Consider the following 25,942-nt stretch of genomic DNA (forward strand, 5'->3'; position numbering starts at 1 on the left):
TGGACTGCTGTACAAGACGGAATTATGAATAACTAACACAAACTGGCCATTAAGCAGTTTGAGCTCCAGAACTCTGCCAGTTTAGTGGACGGTGTGCCGCTGCTAGAAAACGAGCATCTCTCCATCTCCTACTCTGGCCCTCACAGTCTGAGGACTTCTGTGAAATTTAAACTCACCTTTGTTTTAAGTTTTCCTTTAATTCACAGTAATACATTCCAAAGAAATTCAAGCGAGGTCCACGTCCAAGTTTGCGCAGTAAATTATGCAGGTAATCTCTTTGCTAATTAAGTAAATACATAAAAGACGTGTTCTTGGAACAGCAGCGTTAAAAGAAAGAGCGTCAACACAACGTAACAATGTCCATTCCTCACGCGCCAGCAGGATCAGTCCGTAGCTACATCGTCACTGTTGAACGAAGTGAAAAAAGAGACTGGCTCGCGAGGCTACATCGTCACTGATTGTTTAGGCTACTTACGGAAGTTCATAATTTTAATTCTCCCCTCACCAACATTCCAGCTTCAGTGTTCACCAAACTTTTTTGAACTTTTTATTCAGCAGTAAGCTACAGTTTTGGAAGACAAATATTTAGTCTGAAGTAGGCCATGTAACGTTTAGTTTAGTCATTTATCAAATGCTCGTATCCAGGGGTGTAGGCTAGTGAAAAAATGAATTGGTCCAGTATGTCTCAACGTATGTTCATAGTGTAACCACCGTTCCAGAAATCCTATACCACTTACGATGTAAATTTCCAATTCCCACATCATTCAAACAGTGAATTTAAAACAAAGAAAAACGACATGCATTTCCTTGCAACACAAGAGTCACTGGGACATCACCAAGTATAATTTCAACAGTTACATTGTGACCATAGGTTTAAATGCAAGAGACATTTTATTTTTACTTCTCCCAATTATTAATATATTCCAGAGATGTTCTTCACTTTAAAGAGCCCCTTTGGCTTCCTAGAATACATAGAGTATTTCCATAGCTACATTTTGTTTCACATAATTCACTTAGATAATTGATTTTAAAAAGGGTAATAATCTACCAATACAAAATCATTTGTCCTCACAATGTAAGTAAATAAGGAAATGGGTATGAATGTAGAGATGCTTACAAGATCCTGCAGATATGTATGTAAATGCATGTGGTCCTGTATGTGCGTATGCAGATGTTTGTGTGATACTTTATGCGTGTAATATGTAGAGGTGAGTGTGATGCTGTATGTGTGTATGTAGATGTGTCTATGCAATGCTGTATGTGTGTTTGTAGATGTGTGTTTGTGTGATGCTGGGTGTGTCTCTATGATGCTGCATGTTTATATATAGATGTGTGCTGTGTGATGCTGTACGTGTATATATAGATGTGTGCTGTGTGATGCTGTACGTGTATATACAGATGTGTGCTGTTTGATGCTGTATGTGTATATATAGATGTGTGCTGTTTGATGCTGTATGTGTATATATAGATGTGTGCTGTTTGATGCTGTGTGTTTATGTGGTTCTGCAGGAATGTTTCTCAGCAGCTGAAACTGGCCTTTCTTCTGGGACACTGTGACTGTACAGACCGGGCCAGTCCAGGCTACTGGTCCCCTCACAGAAAGCTGTGCACCCGTTGTCACATCCCAGCGCGCGGCTCCGTAGTGTAACTGCAGCATTTAAATGGTCTGATACATAGCACCTCGAACTAAAAGAGAAGGCATAAGACTGAGAAAAGCTCCCAGGATCCCCTCTCGGTCCTGGAGCACAAAGAGAATATGAAACATCAGGTGTAAGTGCACTCTCCACGATAAAGTGTGTGCGTGACAGATGGCAGCAATATCAGCAGCATGAAATTCACATCAGATCCACCTTGCGCAGCCAGCAAACCAAGGACATAGAGGTATGATATTTAGACTTCTATTTTTATCAGTGCTAAATCTTTTTTTTTTTTTTTTTAAATAAAAACAGCCCGTTAGAAATAAATAAAACTTAAATAAACTGATACAAATTAGAATCATGTCCTTAGTTTTCCAGTTGCTCACCGATGTTTTTTAGTGCAAAAGATACTCCTTTGCAGCAAAACGGACATCTTGCACATCTGTGCAATTCAGAGACTCCAGGACACCAGCCTTACAGACAGTGCTTCCCACCCTTTCAACCTCATCACCTATTGAGCATGCTCAGTTCTGCACAATCAGTCACATGACTGACTCCACCTTCCTCACTGTCTGTGTGTATAGGCCGAACCCTAATTCTTCAGGTTTTAAAAACCGTACAATAACATATTAAATAATTTAATATAAAAAACAAAACATACACATACCCCCAAGGCAGCTTATTCTCCACTGACTGCTCCCTCCACCCAAGCATCTTCTCATGTTACAGTATGTTTATACAGGAGTCCATGCAGTACCAATACATTGCAGCAATAGTCATTCTTCTCTTCTTTTTTTTTTTGTTGATTGCTTATAATTAATACACTGCGGCACAAACTCACAGAAAAGCTGATAGGTGATTTGGTTGTTTTTTTTTGTATAGTAGTAGTAGTAGTAATGTAGTAATTATGCTGAAATATGCAGAATTGTATTCTCGTGCATTCCTGTGTGGGTTGTGATGAGAGCCGTCGAATGCCTCCGTTTCCCAGTGGCCCACTCCTCCCCCCAGCCACACACTCGAGACATGAGGTCACTTCCTCCCGAAGCTCAGAACATGAGGTCACTTCCCTTTTCCCGCCACACTCAGAACATGTCACTTCCCCCCACTTCACACTGAGAACATGAGGTCACTTCCCCTGCTCCACACTCAGAACATGATGTCACTTCCCCCGCTTCACACTCAGAACATGAGGTCACTTCCCCCGCACTGACAACAAGGAGCCCACCCCCCTTCCCCCCGCCTCACTACCACTCCTTGGTCAGCTTGGTGCTCTCGTCCCGTTTGGGCGGGGCCGGGGGAGGGCCCCTGCGCAGCGTTGCATAGCCGGAAATGTTGGCGGGCGCGCAGCCGCCCTGCTTCTGCGGGTGGGCGTGCAGCTCGGAGGAGGGCCCCGGCAGCGCCATGTCGTCCACGGTGGCGGCGGCTTCGAACCGCGCCGACACGCGGGAGGCCGTGAGCGAGCCGTGCCGGGTGACCGACTTCCTCTTCAGAGTCCGGTTCAGGTCCTCCAGGAAGTTGGGCTGCAGCGACAGGTTCCCCTTGGGGGAGGTGGGGGGCAGCGGGGAGCCGCACAGGGGCGGGGGCTCGGGGGTGGGCGTGCTCCGGCGGAGCAGCGCCGGGGGGGGCGTCTTGGCCGAGCTCCGGTTCCAGGACGGGGCGGCGGCGGCGGAAGACGTCTGGGGCTGGGGGGTGACCACGGCCACTTTGGGGGCCCCGCTGGGCGGGGGGACGGTGACCGGCAGGGGGGGTGGGGGCAGGAGCTCGGAGTCGGGCGGGGGAGGGGGGAAGTACTCGAACTCGGGCGGGGGGGAGGGGAAGTCGGAGCCGGACTGGCTCTGCTGGAGGGCGAGGGGAAGGGAGGAGAGGTTGAGCTTGCCCGGTTTGGGGCGCCCAGGCTGCGCCCCCGAGAGGAGCTCTCTGGAGGGAGACACCGAGGAGGAGGAGGAGGAGGCGCAGGAGGAGGCGGGGGGCGCGGCGAACATGCTGACCAGGCTCTCCACCTTCTTGCCGTCCTGGTCACCCGACAGGCTCCGCCTGATGCTGGAGTTCCGCTGCGGCGCCGGGGGCGGCCTCTTCGCCCCGGACGCAGAACAGGAAGTGGGCGACTTCTTCGGCGATCCTGATTGGACGGCGGATGGCGGCAGAGGGGGAGGCGGGGGAGGGGGCGGGGGAGCGGGCGCCGGCGCTATGGGCGGGGCGGGGAAGGCGTTGGGGGAAGGAAGACTGCTCTCCGGGGGAGGGGGGGGAAACTCGGGGGACTGCTGCTGAGTCTGGCCCCCGGGCTGCCATTTGGGTTTAGTTTTGACCACCGGGGGGCCCTGGGCCCCCGAGGCCTTACTGGCCCCGGGGAACTGGCTAGCGATCTGCTTCACCAGGGAGGGGGTGGCAGTGGGCGTGGCTTTAGAAGAGAGGCTGTGCTGTTTGGGCAGGGTGGGCGGGGCCTGATGTGAGCCGTGGCCTGTGGGCAAACTCTGTTTTCGCATTGAAGCAGAGTGGGAAAGGGCTGGAGGGAGGGGCGACACAGGAGACGTAGGGAGGCCAGCTCCATAGGGGGCCGTGTGCGGGGTGGGGCTGAATGAGAATACTTTAAGGGGGGCTAGGGGTGGCGAGGGAGGGGGTGGGGGTGAAGGGGTGGGGCAGATGGGAGCTGAAATGTCCTGGGGCGGGTCGGGAATATTCTGGGGCAAATTGGGAAACTTCTGCGCCATCAGCTGCTGAAGTTCACTCTGGCCTGGGGGCGGGTCACTGTGAGCTGTGGGCGGAGCCAGGGGAGGTCACTGCGCACTGAGGGCGGGGCAGGGGGCAGGCCAATTTCAGGTGGAGGCGGAATGGGGGGCAGGTCGCTGTCAGGTGGGGGCGGGACAGGGGACAGGTCAGTGCTGGGTGGGGCGGAGCCAAGGAAGGTCGCTGTCGGATGGGGGTGGGACAGGGGGCAGGTCAGTTTCAGGAGGGGGCAGCTCGCTGTTTTGTAAGTGCGTGGGGGACGGCGGCTGCTGCGTCTGGGCGGACGGGGGCGGGGGAGTGAACGGATGGAGGGCGGGGCTCGTGGCTCCCAGCTTCAGCACAGCCATGGCAGAGCCGGGGGCGGGCAGGGTGGCGGGCGGCGGGGGCGGGGGAGGGGGTGGGACGTTGGCGCCCGCGGGCACACTCGCGTGGGCTTTGACAGACTGCAGGGGCGGAGCTTGGGGCTGGACCAGGGAGGGAGGCTTAAAGTGATTGGCTGACTGCGAGGCGTTGTGCAGCCGGGCGATGGTGCTGTACTTGAACAGCATGGTGGCAGAGTGCTGGGACGGGTTGGGCAGAGGGGGCGGGGCTGGGGGAGGAGGAGGTGGAGGAGGAGGCGGAGGTGGACAGGGCATGTAGGGGTAGCTGCTGTAGGCTTGTAGGGGTAGCTGGGCAGAGTATGACCCTCTGATAGACTCTGCCCGCACCTGCACAGGAGGGTTAAGGGTGGAGAGGAAATGAGGAATTACACAACCAGACAACAAAAGCAGGGATCCCTGTAAATCCCTGTAGAGCAGAGATTAGTTAGATGTGGGGGAAACAAAAGTGACATCACAAAGGTGGTGTGGAAGGAGCCATTTTAACACTAGATGGCGAAAATGAGTGGACTTGAGAGGTTTGTTGAGGGAGGTTATGAAAGAGGGAAAAAGAGGAGACTCACCCGGGGACCCTCCTCCATCTGTGTGCCTCTCTTCCAGGCCTCGGAGAAGATGGAGCTCACTGCACTCTGGGAGCGGGAGTGGCCGGGGGCGGCAACGTCCGACAGGCTGCTGTCCGATTGGCTGGAGTGGTTGAAGTGGGACTCTGTTTGAGGACAGGTACAGAAGGGCATAAGGAAGTGAGTGCACGTGTCTGCCATGGCCCTTAGGCAGTGCTATCCCATAATCCCACACTCACCCGGCAAGCTGCTGGAGCCGGACAGGGAGGACCAGTTGTAGGCTGCCTCTGTGCGCCTCATAGCATCTTGATAGTTTATATACAGCTGCTTCCCGTACTGAAAGCATAAAGAGAGAAACGTTCTGTGTCCAACGCTGACAGTATGCACAGCTTTACTGACTTAAGCCGCTTTCACACGATCAGAGTCAAAACGCTCAACATGGTGTCAAACCATTCAATTCCAATGGAGGGAGCGTTAATGCATGACATGGCAGCAATGCTAAGCCTGGCGTAGCGCACAGCTCAAAATATTGCCTTGCTGCCGTCTTCAAAGTACATATCATTTGGCCTTGTTTGAAGCTGACCTGCCTGTCCAATCACATCACGGCTTTGTATGAAGTGGGCAGATGTAAACATGGAAGGACATTATGGGACAAACCTAGGATTTTCAGTTTCACAAAGCTAGTTTACCATTTGGCCTAATACCACAGACAACCTACTACTATCACCACTTGTTATAGTTTTCCGAACCAACGCTTTTTCTGGACGGATGACGTCAAGTTTAAACAGCTGGCGGCACTCGATTTTTCTCAGGCTGTCACCTCCCTTAATCGGCGCTGAACGCAGCGTTTGACACTTGTCGCGTAAAAGCCGCTTACCGTGCTGAAACTCAGAGCAGCGCAGCCCCTACAGATGGCTGCTGCGCTGAAATTCAGCACATCTGCTGACGGTGTATCGCCGCTGTCTCCCACAGCCTGCTCCCCGCTATTGGTCGTGCTGCGGTTACCTTGGCGACGCGTATTCCGTTGATCCACTGGTGGAGGGTCCTGACATCATCGCAGCACAGGTACTTGATGTACTGGGACTTCTTCTGGATCTGAGGGTGCTGAACAGATGAGACAGACATGACCGCACTCGTTTTTTCATCACATTTATCCCTCCCCTTTCGCAGTGACAGCATTTTTGCGCTAGTAGGCTACTAGTTCGTCTTTTACGAGGATCTATAGGCTAATCAGTTATCTAATCTAACCTGTAATCTGTTATATATCTGTTGTGCATATGTAAAAAATGACTTTAGCCAGTATCTCGTTGTGCTAAGCACCGGTTCAGTGTAGCGGTGTATCCTGTGGTTTGGAAACTAGCGCTGAACATACGTAGCGGCGCTGACCGTAGCTTCCAGCTACATAACTGGCCAGACTGGCACCTGCAGTAGGGAAGCTTTCAGCAGGCATTCCTCCAGTCTCTACTGGTGGGTCAGCTGCCTGCAGTCCACCTCAGCTAGCATGGCCTACTGCTCCAGTGCAGTGGGTGTACAGCCCAGCTGGAGCACTGGGCAATTAAAGGAAGGGGCGGCTGCCAGATAATTATAGACAGGGGTTGACAGAAACGGTACGCAAGTGAACATGCACGGCAAAAAGATAAAAACTATTTTATTTTCTGTGCTTTTAAGAAAGCTTCTATTTTTAGGTACGCTTCTATTTTAGGTACACTTATATTTTTAGGTACGCTTCTCGTGAGGAGATAGAACCGGTGTAGGGCGGTTCACAGAAGTGTGCTCCTATCAGACCACGAAAGCAAAACAGACCGTTTACTGTGCTGACAGGGAGTCAGCAGGGTGTGATAAAGAGACCCAGTTGCAAAGCATCCTACTGGATCAGCATGATGTAAACCTTAGGTTCTCTGTAATACAGTGTAATCATGTTTGGTATTGTCGGAAAGCCAAAGTCATGGGGAACAAGTTGGTATCTCAGCTACAGAGGTTAACCCAGTGTGGTATCCTTACAAAGGTAGTGCAAGCAGGAACATCAATGTACTCTTTTGTTATGATTGTATCTTTATTTGATGACTTGGGGTTTTCCTTTGATATTCAAGTATTTTCTATATCACGGTAGGTCGTTATTATCGGCTGTAGTCTGCCCTCGACTGTGACATCACAGTACTAGTCAGTAAACTGGAGCAGTGGTTATTCTATTTTTCTAGACTCTCCCAGATGTTGCAATGATGTGATTTGCCTAGGGAAATTATTGACATAAACTGGGAGTATATAAATTGGTTCAGCAGAGGAAAGAAACAGGAAGGAAAATGATGTAATTTGGTGTAATTTGGGGGGACGGCTAAGGAATAGCTGCACATTCAAATTCCACTAGATGGCAGCACATACACAATATCTGTACGAGTCACAAGAGGACAACATCTATACTACGAGGTCTGAATATAAATCTATAACCTTCAAAATTGCTTCAGGAAATTACTTTTTCTATGGTTAAAACATATTATATCAGAGAAAAGGTCATCCCTGACCCTGCTGGGGACTGATTAAATGCATCACCAGGAAATACAGGAAATATTCTATGGTATAGGCGTGCTCCTCTGTTTACCTTGAGGGCCAGGCAGTAATCGGTTGGGGCCTTGTACTTGCTGCGGTAGTCCTGGCCGTAGTACACGTTTACGTGGTCCAGCTGCAGCAGGCAGGCCAGGTCCCGGCTCACCTGGAAAAGGAAGAGTGGTCAAGGGTCAAGGGTCAAGGGTAAAGTTAACTGCACCGTTCATCACATAAGAGTGCGCATGTGTCCGTGTTTCATACAGATAAATGCGCCACCTTGGCCTTTCCCTTGGGCACGTAGTAGATCCCAGAGGCGCGCAGGAGGAAGTAGCGCTTCTTCCACGACTTCTTCCCGTCGTCCTTCAGCCAGAGCGAGCCCTCGATGTCCGGCACGCTGACCGAGCTCCCGCAGAAACACTCCTGCGGGGAACCGTCATCGCAACATCACTGCCATCATCATCCTCACGGTAAGAATGTGCCTCTGTCTCTTCTCTCTCAGCCCCTCAGTCTCTCCTACCTCCAGCAGAGCCTCCTTGTTCCTGTCTGGCATCTCGCACGTGTCCTTCCGCCCCAGAAAATAGTTCTGGCATTGTTCAGGGAAGGGGAGGGAGGAGAGAGAGGATTAGTGTTGGTGAAAGCAAACTGCTCCCAGCCTCTCTTTCCTCTGCTAGTCAAATCTGATCAAGCTTGTCTCTCAATCTGTGGATCACTCCACTGGCAGAAGGAGAAAGACCTTGCGCTCTGCTTCTGCAGCCAAAAGTGTGTGAGCCTGTGAATGTGTGTGTGTGTGTGAGAGAGAGAGAGACAGCATGCATGTGTGTGCCTGCGTGTGTGTGTGTGTGTGTATGTGTGTTTGTTTGACTGAACGTGCACATACCTGCGGGTTCTTGAAGAGGGCGTACTTCTCGAGGCGTTCTATGAACATCAGTTTGTTCTGACTGTCCCGGGTCCAGTTGAGCAGGTTCTCCACCAGATTCTCATGATCCTCAAAGATCCGCTCTGTGAGACACCAGGTCAGACCCCATCCATCAGATCCCATCCCATCTATCAGATCCCATCTATTAGGTTCCGCCCATCAGATTCCATCTATTAGATCCCATCTATTAGATCCCATCCATTAGATCCCACCAATTAGATCCCATCCATCAGATCCCATCTATTAGATCCCATTCATCAGATCCCATCTATTAGATACCTCCATTAGATCCCATCTATCCGATTCCATCTATCAGATCCCATCCATCAGATCCAATCTATCAGATCCCATCTATTAGATCCCATAAACCCAGAGAGCAATCCCCCATCACTGGACAGACAGGAAGAGGGTAAAAAAAAATAAAAATAAACATTGCTATAGTCACTGAAAAAATGTTTTTAAAAAACCTACAGATTTTTTTTGTACCGCAGTCACTGGCCTAGCAAGAGTGGCGTAGAAACTGAGGTGTAACGCAGTCAGCTATGTGTGGCAGAGCAACTACAACATAGCGAGCGTGACATAGCCATTACGGTGTCGTGACTCTGACCATAGCGACTACAGCGCAGAGGTTGTGTCATAGCAACAGCAGCCTAACAGCCGTGGGTTAGGGGATAATTCCTTGGAAACCGCGGCGCGGTGAGCGTGGCCATGGAAACCCGGTTACTCACCCATCTGCAGCTCGCTGACGGTCTCCACTAGCGACCAGTCGGGGCTGTAGCCGCAGTGGGACTTGTCCAGCATGCAGTCCAGCACCTGGCGCACCGACTGCCGCTCGTCCACCATCATGGTCTTGGAGCTCTCGTCCGACATGTGCACCCGGATCACCAGCTGGGGCGGAAACAGGAGAACGCTTCACATATCTACGGATGTGGCTGTGGCTGTGGATAACTGATACTCAATGAGAGCTGTACCTTATTGGACCTGTGTGCTGTAGTTTGAATTACCTTCGGTACGCACTTACTGCACGTCGCTTTGGGTAAAAGCCTCTGCCAAATTAAACGTAATGTAATATGTCTGTAACTAAGGCCTCGTTTGCACCTGGTCTTTACACACGTCTTGAGAATCCGGATTATATCCGGATAGGGATTACGGATAGGGATTATAAAAATGCATGTGCGAATGCGCCCAAGATGCATTAGGAAGAGATCCAAATTCGACCGCCCACACAACCACTTCGGGGGGTGGTGTGTGAGACGCGTTCGAGACAGACGTTAAACCGCTGTGAATGCATCCGTTTCTCCGAGACGCACACCACAACCCAAACTCCTCCCACAGTCTAACCACACGCACCTTACCAGCCCCCCCAAAAAGGGAAAGCGCGTAGCATCACAAACGCAACCAGCATGGAGGACGCTCTTGGTCAGCATTCGAGCGCAACTAAAAGCTTACTAGCGATATGTTTCTTCAAGCCATTTCTGCTACGGCTGCAACCAGTATTAAGCAATCGCATCAGCCGTCTCCTGTTGTACGTCGTCTGCCGAATATGGCGTCTTCTCTTAACTTCAGGAAACAGCAAAAAACCCACCCGAGCTTTTTTTGGAAGCAGCTACCTTTGCTCTCTGTGGTGCAGAACAAAACAGGAAGTGGGCTGTCAGGGTTTCGCATCTTACACGCAAAACAGCAATCGGACTAATCTGGCTAACCCGGAGACGCATCTGACTAATAACTGTAAATGCCGCGTGGTAAAATCGTAACCGGATAAAATCTAGACACAAGTCGCATGAAATCAGCAGGCGTAAAGGGCAGGCTGTGAGGGGCCAAGATGCCCTCACAGTGAAACACCGAGCGATTCTCAGCCAATCACTGCATTGCCACGGTATCTGTGCTGATCTTCTGTTCCATCACCCACCCACCGTCATCCATTTCATTACGTACCATGTCGCCTACCCACAGCACGGGCCGCACTCGCACATGAAAGCACCGACACGTCTACTCTGAAAGTCCCTCTCACACGGAGCATTAAAACGAAACATCCGCCAGTTACAAACGTCCTATGAACAGGGTCCAGTCAGAATCTAGATCAGTGTGTTTACCACGTTTCCCAGAATCCTGCTCACTTTTATGGTTCTGCATTGAAATCGCACATAAAGACATGACTAAATTCTAGTGGTATGAATATACGACAATAGTCTCATTGCACTGCCTCAGTGAAATCCCACAAGGCATCCCTCTCTTTGACATGGATGTGCTGAACTACAGTCTATATATAGATGTGGATGTAGTTTTAAACATCATTATTTTCAAGAGCAGGATAAAAACTCTCAATTTACATTTACTTGGATGCAAAACGTCATCTCACTGTGCAGGTGCACCCATCTCATGCTAACATAAAGTCGTGATCTCTCCCTTGCTGTGAACCTCTCATGCTAACATAAAGCAGTGAGCTCTCCCTTGCTGTGAATCTCTCATGCTAACATAAAGCAGTGAGCTCTCCCTGCATGCTGACATAAAGCAGTGAGCTCTCCCTTGCTGTGAATCTCTCATGCTAACATAAAGCAGTGAGCTCTCCCTGCATGCTGACATAAAGCAGTGAGCTCTCCCTGCTGGAGGGTTATATGGAGCAGAGCGGTGAGTCTCTGCACCAGCTGTGATTAATCAAACGGGTCCCAGAGGGGAAAGCAACCCAGTCTGGCTTCCAGCCAGTAGAACTGCGACACATATCCCTCTCTCTCTCTCTCTCTCTCTCTCTCTGTCGCTCCCTCCCTTGCTCTTTCTCTCTCATTCTCCCCCCCCCCTCTCTCTCTCTCTGCCTCTCTCCCCCTCCCTCGCTCTTTCTCTCTCATTCTCCCTTCTCTCTCTCTCTGTCTCTCCCTCCCCCACTCCCTCTCCCCCCCCTCCCTCCGTTTTAAGTGTGTGTTTGTAAGTCTGCATTCGACACTGGGGTGGACCACCTTTTTGACTTGTGCTTCCTTGATTTTTTCAAGAGCCACTCTGATCTTCTCGGCCTTCAGCTTAGCTGCCTGTTCCTCCTACAGACACAAAACACTGTCAGTATATCTCCTGCAGACACAAAACACTGTCAGTGTATCTCCTGCAGACACAAAACACTGTCAGTGTATCTCCTGCAGACAAAGAACACTGTCAGTATATCTCCTGCAGACACAGAACACTGTCAGTGTACCTCCTGCAGACACAGAACATTGTCAGTATATCTCCTACAGACAGAAAACACTGTCAGTATATCTCCTGCAGACACAGAACATTGTCAGTATATCTCCTACAGACAGAAAACACTGCCAGTATATCTCCTACAGTCACAGAACACTGTCAGTATATCTCCTACAGACACAGAACACTGTCAGTATATATCCTACAGAGAGAAAACACTGTCAGTATATCTCATACAGACACAAAACATTGTCAGTATATCTCCTACAGACAGAAAACACTGCCAGTATATCTCCTACAGACAGAAAACACTGTCAGTATATATCCTACAGAGAGAAAACACTGTCAGTATATATATTACAGATAGAAAGCACTGTCAGTTTATCTCCTACTGACAGAAAACATTGTCAGTTTATCTCCTACAGAGAGAAAACACTGTCAGTATATCTATTACAGATAGAAAGCACTGTCAGTTTATCTCCTACTGACAGAAAACACTGTCAGTATATATCCTACAGAGAGAAAACACTGTCAGTATATATCCTACAGAGAGAAAACACTGTCAGTATATCTATTACAGATAGAAAGCACTGTCAGTTTATCTCCTACTGACAGAAAACATTGTCAGTTTATCTCCTACTGACAGAAAACACTGTCAGTATATCTCATATACTGTAAAACACTCCTCTTTCTGGTTTGATCTCTGAACCCAAGAGAGATTAGAAATTAAGTTGTTCTTTTAACTAATCTGAACTGTCAGAAGCTGTGACATCACAGGTTTGGGCCAGGCATTCTCTCTGGCAGGAAGGATCCACAGGCACAGGCAAACAGGAAGAGAGAAGAATGGTCTCACCTTGGTCAGCAGGTGAGACGGCTTGCCCGCTATGTTTGTCAGAATGAGCGAGGTTTCCCTGTCCAGATACGAATGCTTGGAGCGCAAACCAGACAGAAGAAAAGACAGACGTGAGTACAAAGACCAAATGCATCAAACTGCTTGTGGAAACAGAGAATGTCAATGCTAGTAGGCTTTGGATTGTTATTGATCGTGATCATACACAGACGCCAGGAACTTACCAAAGCAACAATCATGCAGTACATTAGTGACCACGATGTTGCTGCATTATTGACACCCACCATCACTGATGTAGTAGTGCAACAAAACAACTTACAATTGAAGTTACATTTACAAGCCACATTAACTTCCTTCAATGAAGGGCACTTATGGCCTAATGGCCTTATAAATGGATACATTTAAAGGTAAACTCTCTAAGTCACAACAGGGAAGGAAAATGAGTAGAGTAAAATAACAGATATAACCATAATGCCTCTTCACTCAGAAGGCTTGTGCTCAGGTTTGATGCAGACAAACACACGAGCAGTGTAAATCTTTTCTGACTTTTGGAATACAGGGTTGTTCTCCAAAAACAAATCAGGTTAATTATTGATAAGCGTATTAATGTAAAATGAGTTATAATTCCATTCCTATTATTCTTGCAGTACCCTGTCAGTTCTGTCATCCAAACTCAAGGGTTGGGGTTAACATTACATTACAGGCATTTAGCAGATGCCCTTATCCAGAGAAACTTACACAACTTTACACATAGCATTTATATTGCATCCATACTGAAGCAATGTAGGTTAAGCGCCTTGCTCAAGGGTACAACGGCAGCGGCTAACCCAGGAACCTGCGGCCTTTAGGGTACAAGCCCAGTTCCTTACCCATTATGCTACACTGCCGCCCAAGGTTTTAGGGTGAGGGACACTCAACGCTGGGTTCAGAAAAAGCCCCAGAGAAAGGGATCGTAAGGGGGTAGAAGCATGTGAGAATGAGGGGATGGGGTGAGGGGAGGAAGGGTGCCGGTACCTCTGAGCTGGGCAGCCCCTGCGCTTCCCCAGCGTGGGTCGGGGGGATCCGCTCCAGCTCCGCCGGCCTCAGCACCTTGTCCAGCGAGTCCATGCTGGAGGCGGAGTTAATGCTGGAGGCTGAGTTGACACTGGAGGCGGAGTTGACGCTGGAGCGGCAGGACAGGCCGATGGCGCGGAGCTCGCGGTCGCTCACGGCGCCGGCCGACCCCGTCCGGCGGTGGCGGGAGGAAGAGGAGGCGGGTCGCCGGAGGGTGGCGCCGCCGCCTCCGCCGGAGAGAGCGACCGAGGAAGAGGAGGCGGAGGCGGAGGAGGAGGGCAGGCTCTGGCGGGCGGCGGCCTCGTCCCCGCCCAGCGAGGACTGCTGCAGCTGGGCCGTGATGTCGTCCAGGGAGAAGTTGGAGGCCAGGGGGCGGGCGTGGCCGCCGGCGCCTCGCAGGGTGGCGGACGGGGAGGCGCGGGCGCTGCTGTTGCTGCCGCTGCTGCCCCCGCTGCTGCGCCAGCCCGCCGGCCTCTGCCGCGCCCGCGCCTCCCCCCCCAGGCCCAGGCGGGACGGGCCGCTGTGGGGCTTGCCGATGCTGCTCAGCTCCTGCTCTATGGAGCACAGGTCCGCCATCAGGGCGTCCAGGTCCACAGCCTCGCCCTGGTTAAGAGCCTCTGCAGGGCAGAAGCACTCTGCTGTTACAGGTAATGCACCAATCACGCGCTAGCACAGCAATATGCTGACCACACGCTATCACACAACTATACACTGACCACACACTATCAGACAACTATACACTGACCACACGCTAACACACAACTATACACTGACCACACGCTAACACACAACTATACACTGACCACACGCTATCACACAACTATACACTGACCACACGCTAACACACAACTATACACTGACCACACGCTAACACACAACTATACACTGACCACACGCTAACACACAACTATACACTGACCACACGCTAACACACAACTATACACTGACCACACGCTAACACACAACTATACACTGACCACACGCTTACACACAACTATACACTGATCACACGCTAACACACAACTATATGCTGATCACACGCTTACACACAACTATACACTGACCACACGCTAACACAAAACTATACACTAACACACAACTATACACTGACCACACGCTAACACACAACTATACACTGACCACACGCTTACACACAACTATACACTGATCACATTCTAGCACAACACACACACTGGTCACATACAAGCACATGGATTGCACTCATGCACTTATTGCACACCAATTATACACTGATATGAAGAATACGCAAATGCACTCATACACTGATACACTGATCATGATCACTTGTCCACACACTGATCATGTGTGCTGATCACGCTGTAACCTATGGCACTCACCGTTGATGTTGTACATGGAGAAGCGGTAGGAGAAGTTGGCCATGTTGGTTTCCTGTCTGAGTGGAGCTTTCTGCATTTTCTCTGGCTTTCCGTCATCCAGACTCTGCAGAGGCACATCAAACATCAAACACCTTACAAAATGGCCGCTTCAACCTTCGATTAGCTTTTACACCACATGCCAACTACATACCAGCTAATGAGTGACATGGCACTGTCCCCATTGGACCAGGCAAAATTTACCCCCTTGAGTTTGTGACATCTACATTTTTGCATTAAAATGTCTGTGTTTGATCAGAGTACTGACAGATCTCCTGAGACTGCCCATGCTGTGCACTCTTCCAAAATGCCTCACCATGAGAAAAACTAGCAGGTCCAAATGCAGTTTGGAGCAGTGCACAAAACTATGAGGAAACAAAAAGGACAGATTCATGAACATAAACCAGATAAAAGATTATTTTTTAAATCATGAAAAAAGAGGTAAAAAGACCTCCCAGCCCCTTTGTTTTATGCATTTCTTTTTAAATAATGACAAGACTAACCCCATGTGACATTGTCACCTCCCATAGATTTACTTGATACATCATCCTTTACTGATAATATTGCAAGACAGGTGTCCCAAATACCATAATTTTTAATTATGTGGCATGTCATCAAGGCCACGTCCACGATACAGTTATTTAGATTTGGTTGCCGGGCAGCCAGACACACCTTTGTCAGTTTATCCAGCTCTCCCAGCCACGCCCCAAACATCTTATCCAGGTCCTGATCTTCTTTATCGCTGTCCTCCTCTGCAGCGTGTTCCTGCTCTTCATCAGAGAGCTGCTCCATCTGGAGGAACCACACCAACAAACCCACCATCACTACAGTACGGTAAGCTGTTGAACAGTGCCCTGTTACTAAAGTACAATACAGTAAGCTCTTAGACAGCCTCCTGTAACTAAACTACAATACAATAAGCTCTTACATAGTGCCCTGTTACTGAACTACAATACAGTAAGCTCTTACATAGTGCCCTGTTACTAAATTACAATACAATACGCTCTTATATAGTGCCCTGTTACTGAACTACAATACAGTAAGCACTTATATAGTGCTCTGTCACTAAACTACAATACAGTAAGCTCTTATCCAGCCCCCTGAAACTAAACTATAATACAGTAAGCTCTTATACAGCCTCCTGTTACTGAACTACAATACAGTAAGCTCTTATACAGCCTCCTGTTACTGAACTACAATACAGTAAGCTCTTATACAGCCTCCTGTTACTAAAGTACAATACAGTAAGCTCTTATATAGTGCCCTGTTACTGAACTACAATACAGTAAGCGCTTATATAGTGCTCTGTTACTGAACTACAATACAGTAAGCACTTATATAGTGCCCTGTTATTAAACTACAATACAGTAAGCTCTTATATAGTGCCCTGTAACTAAACTACAATACAATAAGCTCTTACATAGTGCCCTGTTACTGAACTACAATACAGTAAGCTCTTACATAGTGCCCTGTTACTAAATTACAATACAATACGCTCTTATATAGTGCCCTGTTACTGAACTACAATACAGTAAGCACTTATATAGTGCTCTGTCACTAAACTACAATACAGTAAGCTCTTATCCAGCCCCCTGAAACTAAACTATAATACAGTAAGCTCTTATACAGCCTCCTGTTACTGAACTACAATACAGTAAGCTCTTATACAGCCTCCTGTTACTGAACTACAATACAGTAAGCTCTTATACAGCCTCCTGTTACTAAAGTACAATACAGTAAGCTCTTATATAGTGCCCTGTTACTGAACTACAATACAGTAAGCGCTTATATAGTGCTCTGTTACTGAACTACAATACAGTAAGCACTTATATAGTGCCCTGTTATTAAACTACAATACAGTAAGCTCTTATATAGTGCCCTGTTACTGAACTACAATACAGTAAGCTCTTATATAGTGCCCTGTTACTGAACTACAATACAGTAAGCTCTTATATAGTGCCCTGTTACTGAACTACAATACAGTAAGCTCTTATACAGCCTCCTGATACTGAACTACAATACAGTAAGTTCTTATATAGTGCCCTGTTACTGAACCACAATACAGTAAGCTCTTATACAGCCTCCTGATACTGAACTACAATTCAGTAAGCTCTTATATAGTGCCCTGTTACTGAACTACAATACAGTAAGCTCTTCTATATTGTCCTGCTACTAAACTACAATTTAGTAAGCTCTTATACCGCCTTCTGTTACTAAACTACAATACAGTAAGCTCTTACATAGTGCCCTCTCAACACGCTATACCATAGAGGGTTGTATTTAAATACATTATATTTAATAGCTGTCGGGGGGAGGGGGTGGTTTTGTAGCTGTGGTTTACTCTTTAATTCTTAAAAGAAGTCCCTGCTATAAAGCATTTATTCAGCTGCTCCAAAAATTTCCGAATTTTAACGTTGCAAATGCAAGCTTCCATCGAGTGCCTCCAGATACATTCTGCTGCCAGTGTAATGAGCTCTGTGAGTTTTGTGGGGGGACCGGGGCTCCAGTGTTCTGTAATAAACCCCCAACGTTTCGCACTGAACACCTGAGAACTGGCTGTGTCAGCTCACTGTTACCCAGCAGGCTCTCTCTCAATTCAATTCAATCAATTTGGATTGGTGTGAGTGTGTGTGAGTGTGCGTGTGTGTGTGTATGCGTGTGTGTGTGAGTGTGTGTGTGTATATGTATGTGTGTGAGTGTGTGTGTGTGTGGGTGTGGGTGTATGCGTGAGTGTGTGTGTGAGTGAGAGAGACATGTCACTTTTACAGTGACCGCTGCTCAGTGTGCCTGCAGTATGAAAGCTCCCCTAAACCCTCTCCTTCAGAGAGAATAAGCCTTTAACTGTGTGACTGAGTACAGGACAATACTGGGATGACACCTTCTTTGCCTTCACATTTACCATCCTGTAATTTCCACTGCTCCTCACTGTGTAAACACACTTCAACGCAACGTGAGGTCAAATAAAGTATCCAGAGATACACGCATACACACACACACACCATGCACACACACACACACACACACACACACACAACCTACTTTCACACTGCACTGACATGGGGATAATTGGAATAATTACAGCATAGCTGTAGGGTAATGGCTGTAGGCGTGTGAGATTCCGGGGTAATGACAGCACGGCTGTAGGCTATTGGCTGAGGGTTAGGGGTAATGACAGCATGGCTGTAGGCTATTGGCTGACAGTTTTTGTTAATGACAGCATGGCTGTAGGCTATTGGTTGTCAGCATGTGAAATTCCGGGGTAATGACAGCATGGCTATATACTATTGGCTGAGGGTTTGGGGTAATGGCAGCATGGCTGTATGCTGTTGGATGAGGGTTTAGGGTAATGGCAGCATGGCTGTATGCTATTGGCTGAGGGTTTGGTGTAATGACAGCATGGCTGTATGCTATTGGCTGAGGATTTGGGGCAATGGCAGCATAGCTGTATGCTATTGGCTGAGGGTTTGGGGTAATGGCAGCATAGCTGTATGCTATTGGCTGAGGGTGTGGTGTAATGACAGCATGGCTGTAAGCTGTTGGCTGTTGACATGATATTGTGTGGTAATGAATGACACAATGGCTTTAGGCTGTTGGCTATAGGCCAATGAGGGTTTGGGGTAATGAAAGTGCTCCCATATGCATATCAGTATCTGAGGGAATCTGTACAGTGATAAGGGGGCACCATTCGCTACAGAACAGTATAAGAGAACATATTTATATTACCAAGTGGTCACATTAATGATTCTGAATTTTTTATGCAAAAAAATCCAAAATGCAGGTGCAGGGGAAAATGTGTTCCGTAAATGCAGATATTCCTAGGTTTTTTACATTTTCTTATGATTACAATGGTTGATGACCCAGACTTTAACTGTAACAAAATAATTACTCCTGTTTCTTTGAGCCAACTGATGTCTGAAATTTTGTTGTTTATTGATCATAATATTTACACAGCCGTTGGTAGGATTGCAAGATTCAAAGAGAAAGCACTTAATTTGAATGAAAAGTTGAAAACAAGATGTCACGCTCTAGCTAGCTTACTCAGCCTGTCTAAATTAAAACAGAAATTACTCCTGGGGTTTTTTAATATCATTAGACTGTGTGGTAAAAATTTGTTTTGATCAGAACGCCATAACATTGTTTGTATCTTATTTCGTCTCGCTAATCCCACTGTTTTATACCATTTAATTTACAAATGACATAATACAATTATGAAAGACATACATTTATTGTGAATTAGCATATTGTGGCAAAGATAGTCATAGCCTATTTTTATCAGAACGCAAGTGAAGTGCCCTACATTTCAAAGATGCAGCATTCCATGGGCTAGCACAACCACTGACCAACATATACATGTATGGAAAACTGGATTGGAAAATTGAATGCACGGATTGCAAAACCAAGTTTACAGATTTCCACAGTGAGATATTTTTTTCACCTAGAGTGCCTTGGGGGCACCGTAGAAAGCAGAGGAGATCGTCTCAGTGTGGGGTGAGTGTTAGGCTCAAGGGACTGTGTGCAGAGTATAATATAGTGTAGTATAATGTAGTGTAGTATAGTATAGTGTAGTATAATGTAGTGTAGTATAGTGTAATGTAATATAGTATAGTATAATGTAGTATAGTATAGTATAGTAGGTTGTGGAATTGTACAGTACACTATAGTACAGTATAGTACAGTAAGTGTTCTCTGTTCTTACCTTTGGATTTGTTCTCCTTCCTGGGAGCTCAGTTAGGAGTTTGAACACAGTGTTACTGCTACAGCTCCTGAAAAACATAAAGGAACATGAAAGTTAACTTCATATCCACATTGTCATAAGAAAACACATATGTACACAAAAATACATGCCACACACACACGCATACATGTCTGCATGGATAATGGATACACACCCACTTTTTTCCTGACTCCATGCCAACCCCCCCCACATATTTACTTCATCCTTACATATCCATATCCGTTCACTTATTTAACATATTTTGCTTATTTTTTCTGCAGAATCATAATACATTCAGATTTATTGAATGAAAAACCCTATTTTCTTCCCATGTATCCTTTCAAGAAGGGAAGTAAATTGCAATCTATTAGGATACTAATAAGTCTCTAATTGACTATGTAATCTTATGGTTGTAAGCTAGGTAAGCTGTTTATCTCAGTTGACTTAGTTATTGTACTGTGCCTACTCAACTATTGCTTGTTTTATTTGCATAGACTGCTTTGTTGCTGTTTTTGTTGTGTTAATCAGTTTAACCTACAGGGTCCAAGTTAAAGTACGCGGTCGCTCCCTGCACTTGGAAATGTGCTTCCCTCTAAGGTTTTCAACACACTTGTTCCTGGTTTTGGTTATACACTTTGTTGTACGTCGCTCTGGATAAGAGCGTCTGCCAAATGCCTGTAATGTAATGTAATGTGATAAAATTATTAACCTGGTAGTAATCTTACAAGTGGTAGTCTAGTAGGTAGTATAGGTCATATATTGGCAAACTCTTAAATCCAATCAAATCTGGACGAAAGCTTGACTCCCTTGGTAACCATAAGCCGTGTAAACATGGTTCAAAAAAACTGCGTCAAAGCGCCGCGCCGGACGGCATTACCATCGATCGCTGCAGGGCTTTCAGCGGCTGCAAATGGACCAGCACTTCCTCTGCACTTTCTCTCCTCTTCCTCTCGCTCCTCCTCGGGCCACAGAGAGGCTTCGGGTCTGCCTTCCCACCAATCAGAGCGTGCTTTACATTCGCTGAGAGACCCTGGCTGCCCCTCCCCACCATCTCTATGGTCTCTTCCAGGGTCTAACGAGGCTATGATTGAAATGGACTCCATCCTGCCCATATCCCCGAGCCAGGAAAGGGTAGTGGGAGTATGAGTGGAGTTATCTGACTGCATATGACTGTTGTCTGAATTTTTTTTTGTTGACACAATTGCAAAGCACAACTGCCATTTTTTAAATTTTATTTTTGGCTGCAAACGTGTAGGTAGGTTTGTAGTACTGAGTTAACATTAGCACACCTCTAAAAGCACAGCCACAAAAATGAACAGAGTGAACTCTATCCCACCCACGCCACCACTCCAACACGCTTCTTTATTTCAGACGGTTAATACACGGGGTTAAGATGGAGAGTGAATTGACGCACTGGTGCCAAAAAGGAAGAAAAATAGTCTTGTAAACAGATGGAGCAGCTTAATGTTAACACCGCTATATGCTTGGCAGCAATCTGTTTTATTAACCCTAATTGAATCTTCTTCGGTGGGATCAAGTATGATGTTGAAAAAATCATGGAAGACATGGAGTTCTGCTAAGTTACTGTTATATTCTCATACTCACACACTAGTCCCAACTCTACGAGCTGTGTTTTTTGTCTCTCTCTCTCTGTCTCTCTGTCTGTCAGTCTCTCTCTCTCTCTCTCCCTCTCTGTCTGTCTGTCTCTCTCAGTCACTCACTCACTTGCTCACTCACTCGCTCACACACACACACACACTCACACTCACACACTGAGTCCCAGCTCTATCAGCTGTATCATTTCCCTCTCTGTCTGTCTGTCTGTCTGTCTGTCTCTCTCTCTCTCTCTGTCTGTCTCTCTCGCTCACCCGCTCTCTCGCTCACACACACACACACACAGATACACACACACACACACACACACACACACAGATACACACACTGGCAATCGGATCTGGTCCTTATAACAGAAATCAATTGCTTTCTGTGCACTGACTCAACACAGTCGGCTTCTAACAGTCAGCCGCTGTGCTAATGGTGAGAATTAGGAGGGGGCACAGAAGGAATGTTCCCACAGTGGCAGGACAGCGGAAATGTCCTCTCCCAATACCGTAACCAACCGTGTAATCCCTCAGGATTTCTATGTACCCTCACTGTCTCTCCGTACTGTAGCTGTGTCTGTATGCCCTTCCTGTTCACAGACTTGCCCACCAACCTGCCCACATGCTGCTGTATGTAACTCTGGTGTGGACATAGAGAGGAAACCATGACAGAAATCTTAATTATTACCTGGCACACAAAGAAAGCCACCTGTAAAAATGATACTGCGACGTTGAGCAGGCAGTAAGAGGGCTAGAAAGTTATTCAAATATCATTTTGTAAATATGGACCATATCTATACATGAAGAGACAGTTTTAGTGTATGTTTTCGATTGGCCCAGTTTTTGTGTGCAGTGAAGGATATTTTAGATGTTCACGTAAGTTTCTGTCAACCTACCAGCTTTACGTAGTTGAAACAGGTGCATTCTGGGGTTTCTGGTCCAAAACAGGAAAATACACAGCAAGTAACTCTAAAGCAAGCTTGTAAAGCAGTGTTATTCTTATGTATCATATCGCGTGATTATTCTCCAAAGAATTACATTTAATATTATTTTTGGTTCAAATCATTTCTTAATGGTGCATTCAACCTGAGACTCAAGGAAAAAATAGCCAACAAGATTTTAAAAATGGACGCTTATGATTTTTAATTGTAAATAAATACTTTACAAAAAAAAAATTCTGTTCACATGTACAGCCTCTGGTAACAAGGTACAAAGTGCTTTGGAGTTACACGAAGCATACTTTCTTGCTTTAGACCACAAATATTCAGATGTTCATATATAAGCCAATAAAATCAGCTGGCTGTTAAAAACTTCAGTAAGGAAGTAATATATCCTCCACCTCACCAAATAAACTGGGCCAATTGAAATTGCTTCTTAAGCATACAGTGCAGATACAGATTAATGAAGACACAAATATAAAACACACATCAAGCATTCACTGAGGAAACGAAGGGTCTTATGTTGTTGTTTTGTGGTATATTAGCAAAGGGATGGTAATTAACTGGGCTAAACACAATTTTTCACAATAAAAAGCTTTAAAAATAAAATACAGTTCCTAATAAGTTTGAATCATTGAGCCCTCCCCAATGTGAGCGGTTGGCATGTATTCTGAACACAGGCACATTTCATGACGTCACAGCCCTGTCGACTGGCACGATACGGCCGAATGCCCGTCCCTGCTGCCTAAAATGTATTTTACTTGACAGTTGCATGTCACTTCGTATCACGGGGTTATCGTAGGTTAGAATCGGCATCCTCCTCATCGTGTTGCTGTATTAATACAGACACTCACATCGCGCTATACCCTGGGTTTAAATGTCTGGCGTCTAACAGCGCGTGCAGGCAGCCTTTACCCACACCACTACGCGCACATGCCATTAATACACCCCAATCGCCCGGCCAAAATTTATTTGCGGGCTAAAAGATATCGGATTAACATTTTATTGTAACAGTGTAATAATCATATTGTTTGCCTCTTTGTTCGATCCGTGGATTTTCTGCCCGATTCACTTCTTGCATATAATAAATCCAGTTAGGCTCAAGAAACGAGTGCCTTTAGGATGAAAATCCGAGTCTACACCTGACGTCACAACACAAATCGGACATCGGTGTTACATACTGCTATTAATTCAAGTCGAACTTAATTATCCGAAACGGTGCCTATTATGGGGTAGACGTAAACATTTTACATGTGATCTCAACAAAGCAATGCATTATGCATATAGCCAGGATAGTCTGTGAAACGTGGCCAGCGCCGATATTTGACTAAATACTGTAACGCTAACGATTTATTTATTTATTTATTTATTTCGAGATATACGGCTGCATAGGGCGGGTACCAAATTGACTAGCATGGTACCATTGCCCATTTTGGCAAGACGTGATAGATATGCAAGATGCGCTCTTCATAATCGCCATAAACCATCTAATTCATACTGCATACGAAATATGTTGCTCGAACGATATTTTAAAATAGAAATTGGTGGAGATGTAATCCGCATGCGAAAGAATACGCCCATACCTTCCAGATGAGCTATTATCGATTCGCTATTTAGATTACATCTACTGAATGGGAACCAGGTAATTTAGAGAAACATGGCGTTAATTCATTTGCTGTGTATGCATGATGATGTACCTATCTGTCCATAAATTTTTTCAAGCAAGCGTAGCCTATACAGGCCCTAGAAAAGCCTATATGACGCTATTTTTCTGTATCGGTGCTTCATAATATTTAATGAATTGGAAATGCAGAAATACAGCTGCATAGCAGTTTGACGTATCAGCCTCGCGCTTTTGCACACACGGACGACTGACAGAGCCGACAGACCGGTATGCACTAGCTCAAATTACATCACTAGCCGGATCAAAATGAATTAAACTCGGTTTTATCGCCCGATTTTAGACATACATACAATGACATTTGCAAAAAGAAACCACATAGCATTCCCTTCTCGTGTTTCTCTAAATATTCCCAGTTGGTTCTTCTGGTCATAAGGCATTAAGGATACCTCGCCGGGATAAAGGAGCGGTTTCCAATCTAACTACTAGTGCTGGCCATAAATGGTCGCCAAGCAGTAGTTATACATAAAATGGGATTTTTACGAAGAGACGGGATGAGTTTCTTTACTTACAGCAAGAAAGCCTTTGGGTTTGGGTTTTTATTAATGCGCTCCCTTTCTGTTTCCAGGGGACAATGGCATCAGAAAGAGAGAGACCGACAGGCAATTCCAGTTCCCAGGCAATACGTCAGCTACAAGATGCGTCTTCTCAGAATCTGCAGCCAGTGCCGAATCCTTGGCTTGATCACTCCTCTCGGTCAGTAGCTCATTTGATTCACGTTTCTACATCCATTCTCAGACAGGACCACCGACTGCTGCGCGTTCTGGTGTCTCGTTTCCTGTCCAGCCCAGAAATCAGCTTCCACAAATTGCGCGGTCACACTGTCCATGCAACGAGCATTCCAATTGTACCCCCAATCGGATGGAAAAGGGCATTGCAGTGAATTTGCGTTTTATAGCACCACACAAATTAAACCGCTTTTCTCGTCTGTAGTGAGAGAGAGAGAAAGAGAGGGGGGGAATAATGCATCGTTTCTTCCCACATTTTGTCAAAAAATTGGAATACTCCGAGAATCTGGTGTACAAATAAGTGTAGAGTTAATGAGCATACTATACACAATACACAGATTATCTATGGTCCATTAGCTACTGTATGCCGGTACATCGCTGTGGGGAAAGAGTTGGGGGTGGTGGGCATGGGTTTCATATGAAGCCATATGAAAGGCATCAGAAGTAATATTAATTATTGTTCAAGCCTTTTTGAACAGTCATTAAAACACATCAAACCCTCTGTGGACAATGGCATTGTTCTCCAGCTAAAATGTGGAAACTATACTCATAAGATCATAGCAGCATCACACAGAATTTACTGCAACTGGTAACCAGTCCAGAAATTAACCAGGGAGAAAACACAGGGCACACACTTAACTCTCTTATCAATAAAGTTCACTTTTCAATCTAATTAATAAAAATAAAATTGTATGTCATCAGAACTCAGTTAAAGGAGAGGAAGGGGAATTTTACCAAAGTTTTCAAATTCATAACCACAAATGAACAAACTCCTAATATTTTTCATATTGAATGCAGTCATACAGGTATTATATGCTTTTTTCATTTAATAAACAAAATAACAATTTTAAAAATGTGTTTTGTGTATACTCGGGTTCATATTTGCCACACTGTTCTGAAACTATTCAGTGTGGCAAATATGCAGTAAAACAGAAAATCAGGACGGGGAAGGGGGAAAATACTTTTTCACGGCACTGTAGGTGAGAATTGATCATAAATTAATTCATGGATATTTTCTTGTTTTAAAATGCTTTGCTAAGAGAGATGTGTAGAGCAGCTT

At 46.3% G+C, this 25,942-nt stretch overlaps 1 protein-coding gene across 1 annotated transcript; it reads right to left on the reverse strand.

Annotated features, from left to right (window-relative positions):
- Positions 1–693: 693 nt before the first annotated feature.
- On the reverse strand, positions 694–24,999 carry LOC135241241 (ras-associated and pleckstrin homology domains-containing protein 1-like). Its single transcript, XM_064311463.1, has 17 exons — positions 24,667–24,999; positions 19,917–19,983; positions 15,893–16,012; positions 15,185–15,287; positions 13,788–14,443; positions 12,777–12,851; positions 11,707–11,784; positions 9,484–9,643; positions 8,717–8,838; positions 8,357–8,422; positions 8,116–8,259; positions 7,895–8,005; positions 6,304–6,402; positions 5,538–5,634; positions 5,302–5,444; positions 4,518–5,068; positions 694–4,412 (listed from the first exon to the last, which is right to left on the reverse strand). Exons 3-17 carry the CDS (start codon positions 16,010–16,012, stop codon positions 2,882–2,884), a joined length of 4,056 nt encoding a protein of 1,351 aa, XP_064167533.1. The 5' UTR covers positions 19,917–19,983; positions 24,667–24,999; the 3' UTR covers positions 694–2,881.
- Positions 25,000–25,942: the final 943 nt, after the last annotated feature.

The sequence above is a fragment of the Anguilla rostrata genome, chromosome 15 (genome assembly GCF_018555375.3).
Source record: "Anguilla rostrata isolate EN2019 chromosome 15, ASM1855537v3, whole genome shotgun sequence".
NCBI lineage: Eukaryota > Metazoa > Chordata > Actinopteri > Anguilliformes > Anguillidae > Anguilla > Anguilla rostrata.